Source organism: Etheostoma spectabile, unplaced genomic scaffold, assembly GCF_008692095.1.
Source record: "Etheostoma spectabile isolate EspeVRDwgs_2016 unplaced genomic scaffold, UIUC_Espe_1.0 scaffold00008013, whole genome shotgun sequence".
Taxonomy (NCBI): domain Eukaryota; kingdom Metazoa; phylum Chordata; class Actinopteri; order Perciformes; family Percidae; genus Etheostoma; species Etheostoma spectabile.
The window spans coordinates 1-18,858 of record NW_022603546.1 but is presented as its reverse complement, the minus strand read 5'-3'; the positions used below and the strand labels follow the sequence as shown (position 1 = coordinate 18,858).

The following is an 18,858-nucleotide window of genomic DNA, read 5'->3' as shown; positions in this document are numbered from 1 at the left end:
TAAAACCACATGTGATAAACCCCACAGGGAATTATCCCACAAAATCTACAGTTCCCCTCTTTTGGTTCACTCTCACCACCCTTATTAGCGTCCATTGCAGCCGCAGCAGTTAGCTGTTGGTGTTAAAGCTGTGATGAACACACGACTGCACAAGACCTGCTCAGCACCAAACAGCAGACACTGTTAGCAACTAGCTGGTGAACATTGAGAGTGAGAATTTAGCAGCTAAAGAGCCTGATCATTTTCTAAGGAGTTGGTAGAGACTAAAAGGCTAAAAGGAGAACAATTCAAACGAATGCTAATGTTGCTCTGTATCTGCAGGATGTGGAAACAAGTAATACATATTTTACTTAAATCCACGGGTCTGTCTTCTCTACACATACTATACAATCACCATCCTATGCAGTTCCTTCTTTTCAAGGTAGGACACCTTGACAGACAAAACCACCTGACCGGAGAAGTTCCCAAGAGCAGCACAGTACTGGGAAATAGCAAGTCTAGATTTAGTCCGCTCTACTCCACTCCACTCTCTTCTGCCTCCGGGGCTTTAATGTGGAGAGGGGACAGTGGGGTTAATGCCTAGGTAAGCACTGCTTCGTTCCAGTGATTGGGTTGTGTTGTAGCAGGCCCCCCACAGGAAAAAAATCCAGTGGAAATATCTTCCACTGTCTAGCCCTGCGGTTTTATCTCCCCTCCCCTTTGTTGCAGCTCAGTGTCCCAGAGGACACAGGTAAATTTGATGTGGAACAATGATTAAAAGTTTTCTCCCTCAAGGTGACCTCAGTAGGAGGAGGTGAAAGTCAAGTGAGAAACATGGAGTTGAGAGAGGGCAGGAGGTGAAAGTCTGTTTTGGACATTTGCTATGGCCCATATAGTAAGTGCTCAATTCCGAGCTTAGGAAGGAAATTATCCAGACCTGTCCTTACGCTTTTTACACCATTCCTGCCTCCTTCCCTTGTAGTAATCAGTGATTGTATGCGACATGGGGTATAAAGCAGTGTGCCACACAGCACGGAGGCATTGACAATCTAATCATTGTCACATCAGCGATTACCTCAAGGTGTGATGTATTTGAACAGGGTTCTATCACATCTGCTATTACCTGCCTCTTCCTGCCTTATGTGCCTCAGTACACATTTTCTCTTAACTGTGTGTTCAATCACCACCACCAGCATCGGCGCTGGTGCGGCCGAGCGACCCCTCGACAGTGACGTATGCCAGCGATTAGCCTGGATACAGTTCAATTATGATAAACAGCCAGCGCACCTCTTAGGCCGTGATTAAGCCTCAGCCTGTCCTTGATAAGAGAAGATCCCATCTCAATGCCATCACAACCACATTATAAGACACTCCGCCGTGGTGTTCTGCCTTATGCTTTTCACATAAGCAATGCAGAACGTACACTGTAGCGGGACGGAGCTCATGGCAGATTGAGCTAGATCGGACCTGCTGGGGTCTTTATCATTCACATGTGGCTGGTGATGCATCCCTGCCCACCTATTTTCATTTAGACTAGTATTTATTAATAACCTCCACTTTCTTGAAGCCTATCTTATAAGATACCTGCCATGTACTTAAGATAGGTTTAAATATTGAGAGATAAGAGAGGGACAGAGAAGCCCCAGTGCTGATAAATGGATGAGTGGTGATGAAAAGAAGATATCAGAGGAGCATGAAAGGAGAGAGGGGAAGAGAGCAGAGCATTAATCCAACACCAGGCCAGTAGAGAGAGGGGGAGATGGAGGAGAAAGACAGAGAGAAAGGGGAGGGGGAGGAGGAAGCAAAAGAAAGATAGCCTTTCGGCTGTGTTCTGTCAAGGGAGAAATTACACATTTACGGAGGTTTTTTTTCAAGCAACGACGGGTTCCATAGATCAAACCACTGGATTTATGCCAATTTCACCATGAAATATAGACACGGAGAATCCATTTTACCCATGTTTACTTGCCTTCTCACTCTTTTCCCTTCTCTCTCTCTCAATCAAACGGCCTACAGTGTATGGATGGGTTTATCCCTGTAACTTTAAGGAGCTTTTAGAAAAGTAAATGAAGATGTTTTGATTGTAGGGTTGATGCAGCCTCCACTGAATGTTGTAGAGTGATTTCACATATGACAGTTAGGAAGGGCGGTTTCTGAAGAGGATCACGACTTTACCAAAGATACTGGTAGTTTAATAAAAAGTTGTACTATTTTCTTGCTTTTGAATAAATTATTTGACAAAATTGCACTTAGATATTAAGTTAGGATCATACGTTCATTTGTTATCCAAAAACCATTAGAAGTGCCCAAATAAATGTTTTTGGGCTATAGACCAAGAGATGTGATGAGGACCATGAAAAGAACCCAGGAAATGGCAGACTGCAGTAGCTGAAATACTTGCATTTTTGCAAAGTATACATCTTTACAGATTAATAATACACAGTCTAGATCACATGACTCCCCTCTTCTGGACAAAATTTGCATACAAATGACTGTCTAACTAGACTAAACGACATAATTGACATGCAATTAGCAATATTATGGGGAGGGAACCTAATGAAGTTTCAGAGGCTGTGCCAACCTAAGAATGATCACTGCTTAATTAACATATTAATGAAGCCATTAGATGTCACTTAACTTAAATGTCAGGTAAGGTAAGAATGTCTTGATCCACAATTTCCCTGGCAAATGTGTATTCAACACTAATTACCTCCAAGTTACAATCTCATCTGAGAAAGAGCACTTGGAAGGTGAGAGGGACTACTATAGCATAAACATGCATAACACACAGTAAGCAAAAAAAACAATGAGGTTTATTGAATCATTGACTAAAGCATCTTCAAGGTCACCCCAGGACAACCAACACAACTCAGCCCCATTAGGTCAAAAATGAGCATGGACAGCAGATGGAACCACTGTCCACCAGAGAGAGAGCAAGACACACCTGTGGGTTGCTACAGGGGTTACTACAGGCTAACACAAAAACACATTTCCAGTAACACTATGGCATGATTAGCCTATGAAAAAACCTCAGATGGGTCAAATGAGCATTGCAGCTTGAGGTCCTCCCACTCCCAGAGTCTCTTCTTTTATTCCAATTCATTTCAATTACCCAGTCATTCCCACCTTCTTCGCCATGTCCTGATTAGCTCGGCCTGGCAATTTACAGTTGATCTTGCCTCATCTAAGGCTGAGCAGTGGTGGAGGAAGGGAGACGAGAAGTAATGGAATGAAATGTCACTCAGTTGTTGCCTTTGTCACAAAGATGCTGGGCAGCCCAGATGGGGAGGGTTGGAGAGGTCTTGTTGGAAGATGTTGTGTGTGTGTGTGTGTGTGTGTGTGTGTGTGTGTGTGTGTGTGTGTGTGTGTGTGGGTGTGTGGGTGTGTGTGTGTGTGTGTGTGTGTGTGTGTGTCGTCAGTGGTGCTTCTACGTAATGTTGTGTCCTGCTCCCGTGTCCCTCTTGTCCAACCATAAAACTTGTGGTTGTCTCTGCAATGACCAGAGTAACTTACACGGTCCTTTGTTCCCCACCGTGTACCAGCTGGTGCTCTGGTGCTCATCAAGGCTTCTTCACCTTTTTCACCGAAGACGAGCTGGATGCCGACTCTCTCCGTTTGCGCTGCAATGTGACATACCAAACAATCACATCACGGTCTAGCAGGGGTTTGCATTCCTAACAGGCATTAGAGTATTTAACCAGTTCACAATCAACGGGCATTTCTAGAGCAAGCTGGCCATAAATAATGAATGCTGCTTAATTATCGACAGGATTATCATAGTTGCAAACAAACACCTGCACATTGTCTACCTTAGAAATACGTAAACACATAACATAAATTAATGGCATTGTTTCGGTACTAGACCTTCATCAGGCAAAATGCCAACTCTGCCTTATGGTCTAGTACCAAAACATTGCCATTAAATTTATCTAAATGATCTTAACTGCTGAAAAGACCGTTTGACATGACTGAAAACATATCTGTCATCCATATGTAACAGTGCATGTGCTGAGTGCAATCTAACTATTAAAACTGAAGCTGAACCTAATTATTTAAGTTGTGCGTGTGCGTTCAACTGCCTTTCATTTAGTTATATTGTTTTGTCCATCATGTCACAAGCCTGCATGCTCCTCGAGCTAAACTAATCTTTGTAATACCGATTTAAGAATCTGATGTTACTTTCTATCCTATAAATCTATATTCTTCTGACATTCAAAATGAAAGTCATGCCATCATCACAGACAGCACACAACATTCACTGTAAGAAATGTAATACACCTATAAATATGAGTGGCCATTGCCTTAACTGCCTTTAAATTTTGAATTAGTACGGAATTTGTTAAATATGGCCATTAGTTATAATGTTACAAAAAAAAACAGATGCTGCGATTTATTACTTACTGGACATTAAATGTCGAGTTTTCATTATCAAATAAATATTTGGTGTGATTTTGGCCATTATGCTATTTTCATACTAAGCAGTGACAGACAGGAAAAACTGGCTTTTTGACTTGCAAGTCACATCTTATACAGATGAGACTTGACCTCTAAAGACTTGAGAGTTTAAAAGGACTTTGTCCAAAATACTTAAAAACAGAAAAGATAGCTTCAGTCCTTTGGTACGGTTCAGTGGTTTGGGGGAATGCTAAACAGACTTACTGAGTTGGGGGTAAGTGGTGCTCCAACAACATCAATGATTTGTTCCTTGGCTTCCAACTTGATGTCATCTGCACTGGGCCAGGATGGAGCTTCACCCCCTGGGGTGGATGCTGTATTGCTGTTGGTGGCATTGACTTCTCCAACCTGTGTCGCAGCTGGGGGTCCAGCCCCTATAGTACCACCAAACCCGCCTCCACTGCCAGCCTTCAGAAGGGCCTCATAGCGATGACGCAGCATCTGTTGTTCGTATTCACAGTTGCTGTGGGCCTGCTTCAGCTCATACAGCAGCACTAAGTCGCTACGAAGTTCATTAAACATCTGAACAATCTCCTCTGTGGGCATGGGGTTAAGATCTGGATCCACAAACAGACACAAAGGCAAAGATGAATGGAAATAAGATTAAAGCACTTTGATGAAAACACCACAAAACTAGACAATGGTGTAACCAATGCATGTATTGGTCCCAAACTGTTCGATACAGGGATTTGATTCAGTATGCAGCTTAGATAGTGTAGATTTGTGTTTCCAAAAGTCTTGATAGTCCAGCCCAGCAGATGTAGTTAGTATCCTTAGTATGGTACTACCATAGAAGCCATGTTTTTAAAACCCTCCAATGTAATCAAACAACTGACAACTTAAAAATGAGGAGATGACATCTTAGATTGTGCCAGGTAGTGTGAGATATATTAATTTCAACGGTTGTTATTCAAACCAAGACCACCAAATACCTAATTTAGGATCCTTGTATTGTAACGCCGGAAACACCCGGCACGCGAAAGGGCCACTAAGCATAGATTAGTGCCTAATCACGCGGCTGGCTGTTCATACCAGACACGCATTTCTCTGCACCGGTCACAAAGCAATCTCGAGTGTACAGTGGGGCTGTAAAGTTTGGGCACCTCAGGTAAAAATGTGTATTAATGTGCATTACGAAGCCAAGAACAGATGGAAAAATCTCCAAAAGGCATCAAATGACAGATTAGTCATTCATATAATATGTCACAAAAAGTTAGATTTTATTTGCATCATTCACACTTTAAAATAACAAAAGAAATGGCATCTATAAGGGTTTGGGCACCTTGCCGAGTTTCTAGCATGCACCGCCCCCTTTGGAAAGACCTGACAGCATCATGGATTGTTCTCAATCATTGTCTGGAAAGACCAGGTGATGTCAATCTTAAGGTTTTAAAAGCCCAGACTCATCTGACCTTACCCCAACAATCAGCACTATGGCTTCTTCTAAGCAGTTGTCTAAAAAACTGAAACTAAAAATAGTTGACGCTCACAAAGCAGGAGAAGGTTATAAGAAGATAGCAAAGGGTTTTCAGATGCCAATCTCCTTTGTTCGGAATGTAATTGAGAAATGGCAGTCATCAGGAACAGTGGAAGTTAAAGCAAGATCTGGAAGACCAAGAAAAATATCAGACAGAACAGCTCCAAGGATTGTGAGAAAAGCAAGTCAAAACCCACGATCCATCCAGAAAGACCTGGTAGACACTGGAGTTGTGCTACACCATTCCACTATAAAGAGATACTTGTACAGATATGGTCTTCATGGAAGAGTCATCAGAAGAAAACCTCTTCTATGTCCTCATCACAAAAATCAGCGTATGAAGTTTGTAAATGAACATATAGACAAGCCAGATGCATAGTGGAAACAAGTTCTGTGGACCGATGTTGTTAAAATAGAACTTTCTGGCCGGAATGAGCAAAGATGCGTTTGGAGAAGAAAGGGCACAGAATTTAATGACAATAACCTCTGTCCAACTGTTAAGCATGGGGGGGGGGATCAATTATGCTTTGGGGTTGTATTTCAGCCAGTAGCACAGGGAACATTTCACGAGCGGAAGGAAAAATGGATTCAATAAAATTTCAGAATAATTTTGAACGCTAACTTGATGCCATCTGTGGAAAAGCTGAAGTTAAAGAGAGAATGGGTTCTAGATCCTAAACATACCTCAAAATCCACGGTGGATTACATCAAGAGGCGTAAACTCAAGGTTTTGCCATGGCCTTCACAATCTCCTGACCTCAACATAATTGAAAATCTATGGCTAGACTTTAAAAGAGCAGTGCGTGACAGACAGCCCAGAAATCTCGAGGAACTGGAAGACTTTTGGAAGGAAGAGTGGACAAAGAAACCTCAAACAAGAATTGAAAGGCTCTTGGCTGGCTACAAGAAGCGTTTCCAAGCTGTGATACTTGCCAAAGGGGGCAGTACAAGGTATTAACTCTGAAGGGTGCCCAAACTTTTGCAAACGCCATTGTTTTGTTTTCTTTTATTTATAAAGTAGAAATGATGGAAATGAAATCTAACTTTTGTAACTTATTATACGAATGTCTGAGCTGTCACTTGATGCCTTTTGGAGATTTTTCCATCTTTTCTTGGTTTCATTGTGCACATTAATACAAATCTTTACCTGGGGTGCCCAAACTTTAAAGCCCCACTGTATGTGTCCGTCTCTCTGTGTGCTTGATTGCGTGTCTCGTTGTAGACACAGCTAAGTCAAGACAGCAATAATCACCAAAAACCTGGATGTTTTATATGGAAATTGGTTTTATTTTGTAAAGTATCCAGCTGCACTGTGGCCTTCCTGTATTACCTGCCTGGTTTGACACATTCATTCGCGCCCGCGGAAGAAATAGAGGAGATGTAAAAAATGTTGCTGTAGTTCGCTGGCCGGCGCGGCCGCTCCGCGCCTGATCACAATCGGTGTTGTCGGACACATTAAAAAACAACCTAAATGAAAATAGCTCCGCTTCCACATGCAGTGTGTTTTCTGTGTAAGTCTGTTGCAGAGGAAAGTTCAAAATGTTAAACTTAGAAATGTTAGCAGATTGATAATGTTTATTCACACTTACCCACTCCTTGGTCTAGCAGGATCTGCTCAATGGCCTTGATCTTCTTCTGGCCTACAGAGCTTGGCAGTTTCATCTGAATCACAACACACAGAGAAACACACACGCCAACACACACAAGGGTGTGATTTAAGGTGCCGGTGATATAAGGATAAACAGCTCCACCCCAGTGCTTTTAATTCGTATGAAATGCACTTCAGCAGGCCAGATCAAAATGTCTTTATCCACTGAACTCTGTCTGACTGATTAGCTAGAGGGGTACTTCACTCCTTTAGCCATGCTAATGTATTTCCCATAGAGAGCGGCAGCTCCTCATCAGTCTTGAAGATGAATAAGAGCCCCCTTGCTAGTTCTTAAAGATATTAGCAAGTCACTAACAGAATTAATCATCACAGTGCTAATGAGAGATAGCTAGCATTCAGGTTTCTCACATACATCAACAGCCGGGTCAAGCTTCGCTAAAATTTAGATATTAATAGTGGTATAAATAAAACTTAATTGATGGATAATGTCAGCACAGTGGAAACAAATATAAATTCTTAAAATGTGGGATTATTTATAACTACCATAGTTTGCAGGTTTGTTCTTTGTTTCAGATTGGTCTTTTGATTTCCTCACTGGTGTTTGAGAGCCAAAGGGAAGTTTTACGCTGCAGATGATACTTGTAGTTTTAATACCTTAGTATGATCCAACTATACTCACCCTCTGACTGCGCAGTGTGACTCCCGCTGATTTGAAGTCAGGGAACTTGATGCCTGCTGTTTCTGGAACAGCCTAAAGAAAAACAAATAACTGCTATAAAACGAGATATGACACCCCTCTGAACATTGTACAGACAATACTTAGATTACTATTATGGCATTCATTACCCAAACAGAGACACAGGAGCCCGTTTAAGTTTCTTTAAGACAAAGCAACTCCTTAGAAATTATATAATAAATACAAAATATTGAGACTGAGCAAAATCTTAATTTCCTATTTCAGTATACTGCAGCTTTGAATAAGCACTATCATAAGGTTGACAGATGTGCCATATTAATAAATAAAACTATGTAAGTAAGGTTTTTTTCCCCTCTAATGATGCTTAAGTTTGCTGGTAAAAAAGTCTCAGGTATGAATGGTTGGCTTGTGCTTTAGTTTGCTCATTTGTATGGGTGCGTGTCATACCGGTTTTTCGGTTTCTCTTTTTTGTGGTAGTTTCTTCTTAGAAACTCTCTTTTCTGCTCGCCTTAACTCTGTGGTTGTGTCAGCGGCTTTAATAAGTTTCTGCAGATCCTGGGCCTTCTTCTCACGCTCTCTCTTTCTTGTCTCAATCTTCCTTAGCTCCTGAATGAGATATTCCTCTTCTGCCACCTGCAGGAAAAAAGAGAGAAGTGTGATCTTAATTTTCAAAAGGCTGGCAAATATCTTACAAGCATTGGCTATTCTGTTTTCTTTTCTTTTTTCCCACAGAAGGCATTACTGCATTAATAACTACAGTTATATTGATATAGTATAGTAATGGGTTTGTCTTGGGTGGGCAATATTTAAAAGCTACAACATACAGGGTATGTACAGCAATCCTTTAGTTAAATTTACTACTTTTTAATACCTTTTTACTACCTTCAGAATTTTTTTAAAACCATCACGACACTGAATTGCAAGTGTTAATCAGCGACCTTTCTATTATTTACACAGATTTGACACTTATAACATACAGAAATGAATAGATTTAGAGACAACATATCATTAACAACATATTGCGCATATTTATTTCACTTAGTAAATAAAAGTAAAACAAACTACATAAATGTGCAATGGAGAGAATGGATAGTTCCAGCACAATGGCGTTTTTTGAAGAACGATGCTACTCCAAATCCGATGATGTACCCGGTTTTGTTTTTACCACAAGTGAATGACTTCGCGATGTCAGAGTCGGGAAACATTTCTTTAAACAGCTCTGAAATTTCTTCATTTGAGTTAAATGAGTGGTGTTTAACTGCAGTGTTAAAGTGGCACTAATTTGCGGCGGTGGTGGTGGAGGTGCAGCCGCACAGACAGCTGAGATTGGTCGAATAACTGCTCTCTCCGGGCACGCATTCCATTTTTATGTTTAGTGGATTGCATATGCGACCAAAGTGCGTTAGCTCCCATCCAGTTGGCATTGATGTTTTTTTACACACCGAACAATAAGCCTGCTGTTATTCCCTACTACAGGCCTGAGCCAGTCCTTAAACTCTGGGTTGTTCACACAGCTATCAGAAAACTTTCATTTGCCCAAAAGACGACGATGGTTGTCCAGTCGTGTAAGATATGGCTTGAAGCAAATCTAAAATAAAACGTAAGCCAGCCACTTCTGTTGAGCGCGCAGTGTTCTGAGACGATGTCGAACGACCACTGAATATGACGTCAGCATCAAACATAGACGGAGACGAAAGATCGATTATGTGCCCAGACATGCCAAAGCCCAAATTTAAACGGACTAACGCAAACGCAGGATATAATTTCAATCAGAATAGGTCACCTGATAGTCTGGAAAAAATAACACCTAATTTAAAAAAAAAAATACCTCTGAGACTAAATTTAAAACTTTTAATGGCCTTAAATTTGACATTTTTGATTTATCACTTTTTAATACTTTTTAAAACCCCGCGGACACCCTGAACATAACAAAAGAATCCAACTGAAACTACAAAAGGTACAAACTTGTTCAGGTGTGCGATTAAAGAGCTTGTCCAGTTGCTCTTTACGGCGCCTTTCATGGCCGGCATCAAAGATGTAGATCTTGGGCTCCGTCCCTGTAGCAGCACGCACCTTGGTCAGCTTACCACAAATGGTATAATATCGTTCTTTCAGGTCCTCCACAGAACGTTTCTGAGAAACATACATGGTAATTTCACAACAAATATGAGTTTTAATATACAGCATAATGACTTTTGCATTATATCCTGAGATGAAATCGAAAGGGAGTGCTGTGTATAAGTGACTGAGTAATTACTCTGTACTGCTGGTGGTCATAACGGTCATGGACAACTACAAAGCGCAGGTCAAAGCGCTTGCACAGGTCAAACAGGTGGTCTGTCTCTGCTTTAGTCCAGCCATCGTCATGGAGATGCATCTGGTACTCCTGCTCAGAGTACACTGGTACCTGCACTGTCTATGAAGGCAGACAAAGAGAACCGAGCGAATCCAGTGAATGAGGTTGAATAACTGAAAATACTTTTTAAAGTGTCTTTGAGTGTTCTAAAAAGCACTATATAAATTAAAGGCATGGGTAGCTGTAGTTAGTGTATGGATTGATTGATATCTTTATTTTGAACATGTAAATAAAACAGTGGAAAAATAGTAATAAGAAAAAAATTAAACAAACAAAATAAAACTCCTTTATTTCGGTACTTAAAAATCTATTAACACGTGCAAAAAGGAGTAGGCAGAAGTAAAACTTATATACTCCTACCTCTTATACCCTTTTTACCCTGTTAATTAAATTGATTACAACAAAAATAATAAGTCTGCAAGGATAATAAATCTATAATCAATGAAAATATATATTCAAAAGTTCTATTCCCATTAATATATTTACCCATACACAACAATGTTCAACACATACTACAAATTATTCAATATATTCAATATGAGCCCAGGTTAATGAATACACTGTTTTTCTCTGTATCTCTGGAATAAAATTTCTTTAAAAGTCATTATTTAGTTTATTCCACAATTTAGTGCCACTGACAGATAAACAGAAACTCTTTAAAATTTGCTTTTCCCCTTAAGACGTAGCCCTCCTCTCTTTCAGAAAATCTTTTCTGTAAGTTGCCAGGCAATAAATTGTTTCTTGCCTTGAACATATTTACTGCCATTTGAAATTCGACTAGGTCAAATAATTTTAATGCTTTAGACTGTAAAAACAATGAATTGGTGTGTTCTAAATATCCACTGTTATGAATTATTCTTATTGCTTTTTTGTAAAAGTATAATTAAAGATTTCAATGAATTTTGACATGTGTTTCCCCAAACCTCTACACAGTAATTTAAATATGGTAACACCATTGAACAATACAAATGTGGAGTGATTTGAAGTCTAAATAGTAGTCTGGAATAAGTGGTTAGACTAAAGAGGAGACTGTAGTCATCCCTACCTTGCTGAACCGGGCAAAAGGGTAGTCCTTGCCCTCCTCTGCCACACGTCTCCAGTGGTGAAATATAGCCCCATCCCTGCGAGCTGGATTGGTGAAGGGCATCCACTTCCAAGGTCGCACCTTTTTACAGCCCAGCTTGGCTTTAACTGTCCTGTAGCCCTGAGTAGTATCACTAGGCAGCAAAGGGGGTGCATCTCTGGGGGATTAACAGGTTAAAAAAAAGTATTTTGTTAAAGACAGGGTGCAAAATATGATGGCAATCTGCTTTATCTATTTTGTTATCGAACCAGCTCAATTAGGATATGCAGCATATATAAATGACAAAAAACAGGCACCCTTGAGGTTTGCAAGATCATAGAGGCCAAGGGCAGACATTTACAATATCAATTGTTAGCCTTGACAAGCACAGGCATCATACAAAACAAGCTGCACAATAGCAAATGAACAAGCACTCCCTTTTAGTGAGGCTTTAACATGAACCTTCCACTGATTGAGTGGGTGAACATGACACTCACTGGGCTGTCATTGGTCTTAATTTCTGAATCACACCCCGAAAAATTAAGGCAACTATTGTCTTTTTTGTCTTCCTTTTCTGAAAGTGTGATGAAGACAACGCCCACACTTCATTCCGATCCCCTCCTCATGCAACTTCATAGCTTTAAGAATAAGTAAAGCAGTTATGACAGACACACAGGACTTGAATACAAACATTAAGGGTAACCCAGTACATATATTTAAGACAAAGTTAAAAGGAGCCCATACTTTTTATCTGAGTAGAGCAGAGCATAGACCTCTCGGTGCATCCCCTCAGGTCTCTTGAAGGTCAGCGTTTCTGTTGTCTTCTTCGTTTTTTTCTAAGATAGGTGATGCAAAATTGGTTATTTGTCCAAAGAAAACTGGTAATACTATAAGTATATAATAACAGCAAAATCTTCCTAATGTGTTGCTTTGAGAAGGGAAAGGTTTTGTGTTTTTGAATCCCACAGCCTGTTTAAATTTGGTGCGTTAACATGGGACGTGAATCATTCTTATAGGTATCTTATGATTATCACTCACCTTGTCTGAGTTAATGAGATCTTTCTTGCTGATGGGACCGTCATTTTCTCCTCCAGCCAACTCCAGAATATCCCTGACATCAGCGCCAGTAGACATGACTTAATATGTTGTTAATTAATCTCACAACCTGTGAAACGTAAATATCTTTCATTCACATGCGCATTTTCAGTGCGGTAACGTTACGCTACTAGCTAAAGGCTAACGTTGTCCTTTGTAAGCTACGTTAACTTTACATAGAGTCGCATTCAGCCAAGCAACAATTTTGTGAGATTTGTTTTGTATTAATACGGTAAACGCGTCTACTATACGTGAAAGCTATAAAGAGAGTTATTAACAATATTCACGAGCTATTGTTGAGGCTAGGTGAGTAGGTAGCAACTGAACCGACACTACTACTTCCGGGTCGCTGGCCTTCTAATTTACTCTATGATTATTTGTTGCCCTCGTCAGGTCTGGCGTTGTACTGCAGCTTCTTTTTTCAAACAAATCAAAACAACTGAACGCGTTTTGTTTTTAAAGAAAATAGGTACATCAGCACTATGTACAAAAAATGTCAAAACCAGAGGTGCATTTACAAAAGAAAGATGTACTTAGAAAATGTGATGTGATACAAATTAAAATTAAAGTTTCATCGGTGAAATATGAAAAATATATCAAACTGAGCATAAACATCAAAACCTGCAAAATATTTGGTCTGGTATTTTGAGTCATATATGTGTAAGTCCTCAGCTGGCTATGGGCTGAAGCCCATCTCTTCAGCCACATACATTCTAAAAATCACTGGGACCCAAACTGGGTTGGGTTGTTTATTCAAACCAACATGTGGTTTAACACAACAAGCTTATGTTTTACCTCGAAGCTGTCCCAATTATATTGTAGTTGTAGGCCTACAAAGTGCACATGGCATTCAAAACAGCCAAGAAGAGACACATATTAACAATTCGTAAATTGTGACATTTACAACGGTGTTTTCTTAACAAATAATATACATGTAAACAAAATACATTTTTATTTGTTGAAGTTTTGTATTTGTATTTGTTAAATGTTTACGTTAGTATATTTGTATGCATTCTATGGAAGCGTAGTCGTAGCATTCAGGGCACTGTTATTATGAAAATCCCTTTTGTGCCGTGATGACCTTTACTTTTACCCCGGATGTAGATAACTCTATCCCTGGTTTAATCCTTAATCCCAGCAACCTATTTCTGGTCACATACACTGCTCTCTCCGCCATTTTCGTAGCTGGTGTCGCAGAGGTGATCGGCGTAGTTTTATGTTTCTCTAAGGTCCGTTTTGAAAGCGATTGACTTGTTATTATCAACGAAGTTAGTCTTCGATAACACAGTATAATTTAGCAAGACACTAAACGGCACAAGAAGATGTCCACCGAGCAGGCCGAAAATACTAACGTGGCCGAGAAAGCAGGCCAGCCGCAGCAGCAGCCTGGGTAAGTCCATTCATCAAGGTTTCTTTGTTGGAGCTCACCAGCTAACTTTAGCTAACAGTTAGTTAGCTACATAGTTAGCCGTAATGATTCAGATCCAAGGGAATATCGAGCAGTCTTTAATAAAAAATATTAATGTCTCTTGGTTGAATAATTGTTGTGAGGCATTTAGCTATATAAGGCCCGCAAATCTTGTCGTTTTAACCAACGTTATGCGTTCATTTGCTGCTAGGTGTGTTTGGGACCCGTCTATTTAACGCTACAGGGAGAATCCATCAATGTTACGCAATTTAGCTAGTAACTAAACGTTAGCAGTTTACTTAGCTAAAAATACTTAGTCAATTAACTTTGGTTCCATTTTCGATGCGTTTGCAGTTTAATCATACAGGTTCAAATGGTGTACGTTAATTCAGTACTAACGTAATATAGGCCTACTGAGGTTGTGTCCAAGAGAGGCCTTGCCATGCGGCGTAAGGGCAATTTTCTTGATGGTTCAGACCATTGTAAATGCGTCTAAATAATACCCTTTGCCATTTTTTTTAGTAATATCACTAACCGTACGTCAATAAAGATAAGTAAATACATTCGTTTTTCGACTTTTTCTATTCTTTTAGGCCCACTATTGGATTAAGTTACACTGGTGTCCTCATTTTGGCCCACTTGAAAGCGCAATGAATTAGCAAAAGTCACAATCTTGCAGCCTGTGTTTAAATTTTACTTAGCCTAGCTAGATATTAACATGCATCTGCAATGTGTCTACAGTAAATCTAATGCGTCCTCGGTATCTGCCGTTTTAGCTGTTGAATTCACTTCTCAAAATCGTGCTTAATTCTGTGCTTTTCTGGGCTCGCTTTATAAAAGCAGTTTTACTCACTATTAATTGGTGTCTTCTACAGAGAAGTGAATGGGAAAGCCAAGCATGAGTCCAATGCAAGCAGGAAGGAGAGGCCCAGAAAAGAGGTGGAGGAGGGCGCTACGAACCTTATGGAAACGTGAACAAAAGATACCGCGTTTTTGTCAGCAACATTCCCTATGATGTCAAATGGCAAGCTCTCAAAGACCTGATGAAAGAGAAAGGTAAGGTGTTTGGAAAAGGGATTGACTCAGTTTTTGACATGAAAAAAAGCAGCATCCAGGGTCATTTTGTTTGACCACTGAAGCTTTGGAGGGCTTGTGGAAATGTGTGCAGAAACTTAAGTTGTACAATGTTGCTCAATATCTCGTGAGAGTTATCTGGAACAAAGGTTTTGGACGAGGTCCCTCTCATTTGTCCGTCAACTAAGGAGTTGCTGCAGACTTGTACAAGTGCTGTGAACCTGGATGTTAGACTGAACATTTATTCTTCATCGAGATTACCAAAAACCTATTGTGGTTTTGTGAAGTGGGGGTTGTACATGTGTAAATCCGGTCCACTATTGTGAAAAATCCAATGGCTTAGGATCATGTGTGACATATTGTGACGCTTTTTCCCATGAAAAAACATACAGTACATTGCTGAAACGTAATGAGTTTGCCCAGAAACAAGGGACAAGTTGCTCTGATGCAACGTGTAATTAACAGTAAAAACAAGCTCTCATGATTTCTAGATGAGTAAAACATTTGGAGATCTGTCAAATGAAATGATTTGTGATGAAGTAAATTTCAGCAGAGATTAGTTGTAAACGGTCTCTTAAATGTACAATATGGATTTACATGTGCTGTTATTCATGTGATAGTACTTGTAGTTATGGGGTATTGGAAAGCGTTAGATGTATTATAAGTAATGCACTAAATTGGCATTAACTTGAAGATAAAGCATGTGTTAAAGGAACAATCCTTATTCAGAAGGAGTGCCTCGTATTCGTTTAATGACAACTGACTGTGGAGTTAAATTGCATTTTCTCTTTTAGGTGTGACCTTGACAAGCAAATGTTTTCTCAGCAGATCTCCATGTTGTGCCAAACACGGCTATGCGTTGGGGATTTCTTTGGGGTACAGGTCTACAAAATGAAGCAACTTCTTATGCACGGTCCTTGTCTCTAGAGGTTTGGTCACTGATGTCCATTCGTTGAACAGACACGTGATCTGGATCGAAGGCGTGGCTGTGGTCGACGCTGAATCAAAATTTGGATATTGTGCGTTTTTAAGGAACAGGTCCACTTTTTTAGAACATGTTTGCAGTTAGTTTATTTCCACTAAGAGCTTGCCTTCATTAAGATTATGGTAAATTTGTATAGCTGTAGGTTTCCTCTTTCCTCAGTTGATGGGCGAATGTATTGATGCATTGGCCTGATGTTCAAAATGGAGATATTTGACCAAGTATTCACAGGTTTGCAATGAAATGGTGAAAAGGTGGTGTTCATGGAAATATATCCAAATAGGCAGGCTGATGGCCATTTCAACAGTTGTTGTCCTCAGTCTATTGCTTTTGGTGCTTCGGAATTCCAACAAGGACAGGCTAAGAAGTCTTATTTTAATAATAATAAAAAAAGACCCAAGCTTGCTTTTTGTAGACCTGTACCATATTGTGCTGCTGCTGAGGTGCTGGGGGAAGGCGCAGGACTGGCAGTCTGAGCTCACTGCCACCGGCCGCCCTACTTGTGTCTGCTCTAAACCCCCATTGTTCTCTCGGCTTCTCTCCCCTTGGTGTGTGTCGTCTCTGGAATCTGATTTGTAGTGGGTGAGGTAACGTACGTGGAACACTTAATGGACGCAGAAGGCAAATCGAGGGTAAGTGCAAATACATACAAATAAAACATGAATAATCCTAGACAAACCTGTGTTTGTCAGCTTTGGTGTCTTATTTTCATTTTGGGGAATTGTTCAGCTTCAGAAACCTGGCGGTGTGTGTGAGATGGTGACATGCCGGAGGCGTGTTTTATTTGGTGTCGTCAGTGGCACTGACTTGAGGTCATCTCGAGGGTTGATGCTCTTATAAAAGGACTTCAGCTTTCTTTGTAGCCAATCCTGTGGGATTGCAGTATCTCCCTTTTTGGTTGCTGGATTTGCTCCTCATGAAGTAAAGGGGTCTAGTCTGCAAGCGGTTGTTACAAGGCTGTTAGATGGTTGTTAATATAACTCATGCAGAACTGCTTTACTGGAAATGTCCATTACCTTAGTAATCCTATCTCACTGTGGATTACCTGCCTTTTGGATGTTGGGAAAGATACATTTTAATATTCACCAGACTTGCCTGCATTGTGTTAGTGACTGGGATAAAATGAGTTGTTAAAATTGTAATTTTTTTGAAAGCTGAGTTGTGGTCAAGGCGATAGGCTTGTGTGGTGTTGAACTTGTGATTGTGCATGACATTCTCTATTTTTTTCTTGCATATTATCTATTAAAACATGTATTTTAACCATTGCTTTTACTAATTTAAATTATTCTTTACCCCTTTTTGGTGCGGCCTGTTCTGGGTCTTTGATCAACAAAGGGTTGTGCGTAAGTAGTCTAACCATTTATCATTTTCAATTGTTTGCGTCAATGCTGATTGACATAATGAATGCTGCAATCTTGCTTAAGTTAACCAATTGGAAACATGTGCACCAGTGTCTATGTCAAAGATCTAGAAGTTTGTTTGATTCCTCTCACGTGATGTACTGTATATTTCTGTCAGTGTTGTTGAGTTTAGGACTGAAGAGCTAATGAAGAAAGCAGTGGAGAAGGTCAACAAGCACAACCTAAATGGACGACCCCTAAAGTGAAGAGGTATGCCACAGCTAGACTGACCAGAAAGCAGCAATGTGATCAAAATATCGTGTGGATTTTCCTGAGTCATATTTTCATGCTTTTTATTAGGACCCTGATGGTGTGATTGCTCAGAGAGAAATCAACAAGGCTCAAGGTGGAGGCCCTCCAGGAGGCCATGGCGGAATGGGTGGCCATGGAGGAATGGGGGGTCACGGTGGAATGGGGGGCCATGGTGGAATGGGGAAGGCCACGGCGGTGGGCGAAGGGAATGAAGGGGGGAATGGGTGGAATGGAGATGCATTGAATGGATCGAATGGGCCCTGGGCCAAATGGCTCCATGGTCAACATTCCTCCTAGTCTGATGAACAACCCCCAACATCCCCAATGAGATCATCCACGCCTCCAGGCTGGAAGGATTGGCAGCCACTGTCTTTGTGGCTATGTGAGGCTTTTCCCCTTGTTGTTTTACTATCCAAATAACACCAAATTTCTCCAATTAATGATGTGAAACAAGTAAAGCAAATTAGGCCTGCACAATTAATCAAATTTTAGTCACAATCATGGTTTTGCCTTCCCACGATCACAAATTTGCGTGATTGAGCGATTGTTAATACGTCATTCTTGTGTCATAGAAGTTTCCTTTTTTCTTCTTTTTTTTTTTTTTTTTTTTTGCAACAGCCCAATTATTCTCCGTACACAACTTTCGGATCATGTGCCAGTCATTTGTTCCTGCACAGCGCAGCTTAGTTTCTAGATGTGGACAGTCACAGAGGACAGAGCAACGTGAGGAAAATTACACAACAGATCGCGGTTAGATATGGGTCTACCAGTTTACCATGTAAACGCAACATTTTGTCCCGTCTGTGTGGTTTTTCAGACAGCAGCAGTGACCAGGGCTAGTTGATGTCGTTAGCTCACAGGGCTCTAGAGAGCGCGAGCAACCGTTTTCTCTAAGTCGCGCACCGGTGCACCTAGTGTCCTCGCATCCGCTTCCTCTCCACAAACAAAGCAATGTGTGTTATATCGATATGGTTTAATGTTGCGTTACCTGAACCATTTCTTCTGTAAAGC

The 18,858-nt window shown here is 40.5% G+C and overlaps 1 protein-coding gene and 1 long non-coding RNA gene across 3 annotated transcripts; one reads left to right on the top strand and one right to left on the bottom strand.

Moving 5' to 3' along the window:
* Window positions 1-3,360: 3,360 nt before the first annotated feature.
* LOC116678747 (DNA methyltransferase 1-associated protein 1) lies at window positions 3,361-13,096 on the bottom strand. 2 transcript variants are annotated; one of them, XM_032508492.1, is made up of 11 exons: window positions 12,671-13,096; window positions 12,381-12,472; window positions 11,619-11,814; window positions 10,475-10,633; window positions 10,183-10,350; window positions 8,665-8,850; window positions 8,200-8,271; window positions 7,501-7,573; window positions 4,639-4,991; window positions 3,516-3,599; window positions 3,361-3,473 (listed from the first exon to the last, which is right to left on the bottom strand). In XM_032508492.1, the coding sequence occupies exons 2-10, from the start codon at window positions 12,419-12,421 to the stop codon at window positions 3,540-3,542; spliced, it is 1,308 nt and encodes a 435-aa protein (XP_032364383.1). In that variant the 5' UTR covers window positions 12,422-12,472; window positions 12,671-13,096; the 3' UTR covers window positions 3,361-3,473; window positions 3,516-3,539. The 2 variants fall into 2 exon arrangements, with proteins under 2 accessions (XP_032364383.1, XP_032364382.1); XM_032508491.1 differs by having other exon boundaries at window positions 12,675-13,096.
* Window positions 13,097-13,852: 756 nt separating this feature from the next.
* LOC116678746 (uncharacterized) lies at window positions 13,853-17,770 on the top strand. The gene is made up of 5 exons (XR_004329387.1): window positions 13,853-14,121; window positions 15,015-15,195; window positions 16,775-16,827; window positions 17,531-17,538; window positions 17,714-17,770. It is a non-coding gene; the product is annotated as an uncharacterized LOC116678746 (long non-coding RNA).
* Window positions 17,771-18,858: the final 1,088 nt, after the last annotated feature.

Bases quoted from the DNA above. Each gene is read 5' to 3' on its own strand.
- LOC116678747 (XM_032508491.1), bottom strand. From the start codon at position 12,770: ATGTCTACTGGCGCTGATGTCAGGGATATTCTGGAGTTGGCTGGAGGA. The intron at 11,815-12,380 runs GTATGGGCTCCT...TTAATCCCCCAG, and splicing joins CTGCTCTACTCAGATAAAAA to AGATGCACCCCCTTTGCTGC. The intron at 8,272-8,664 runs GTATGACACGCA...GTTTTTCTTTAG, and splicing joins AAAGAGAAACCGAAAAACCG to GCTGTTCCAGAAACAGCAGG.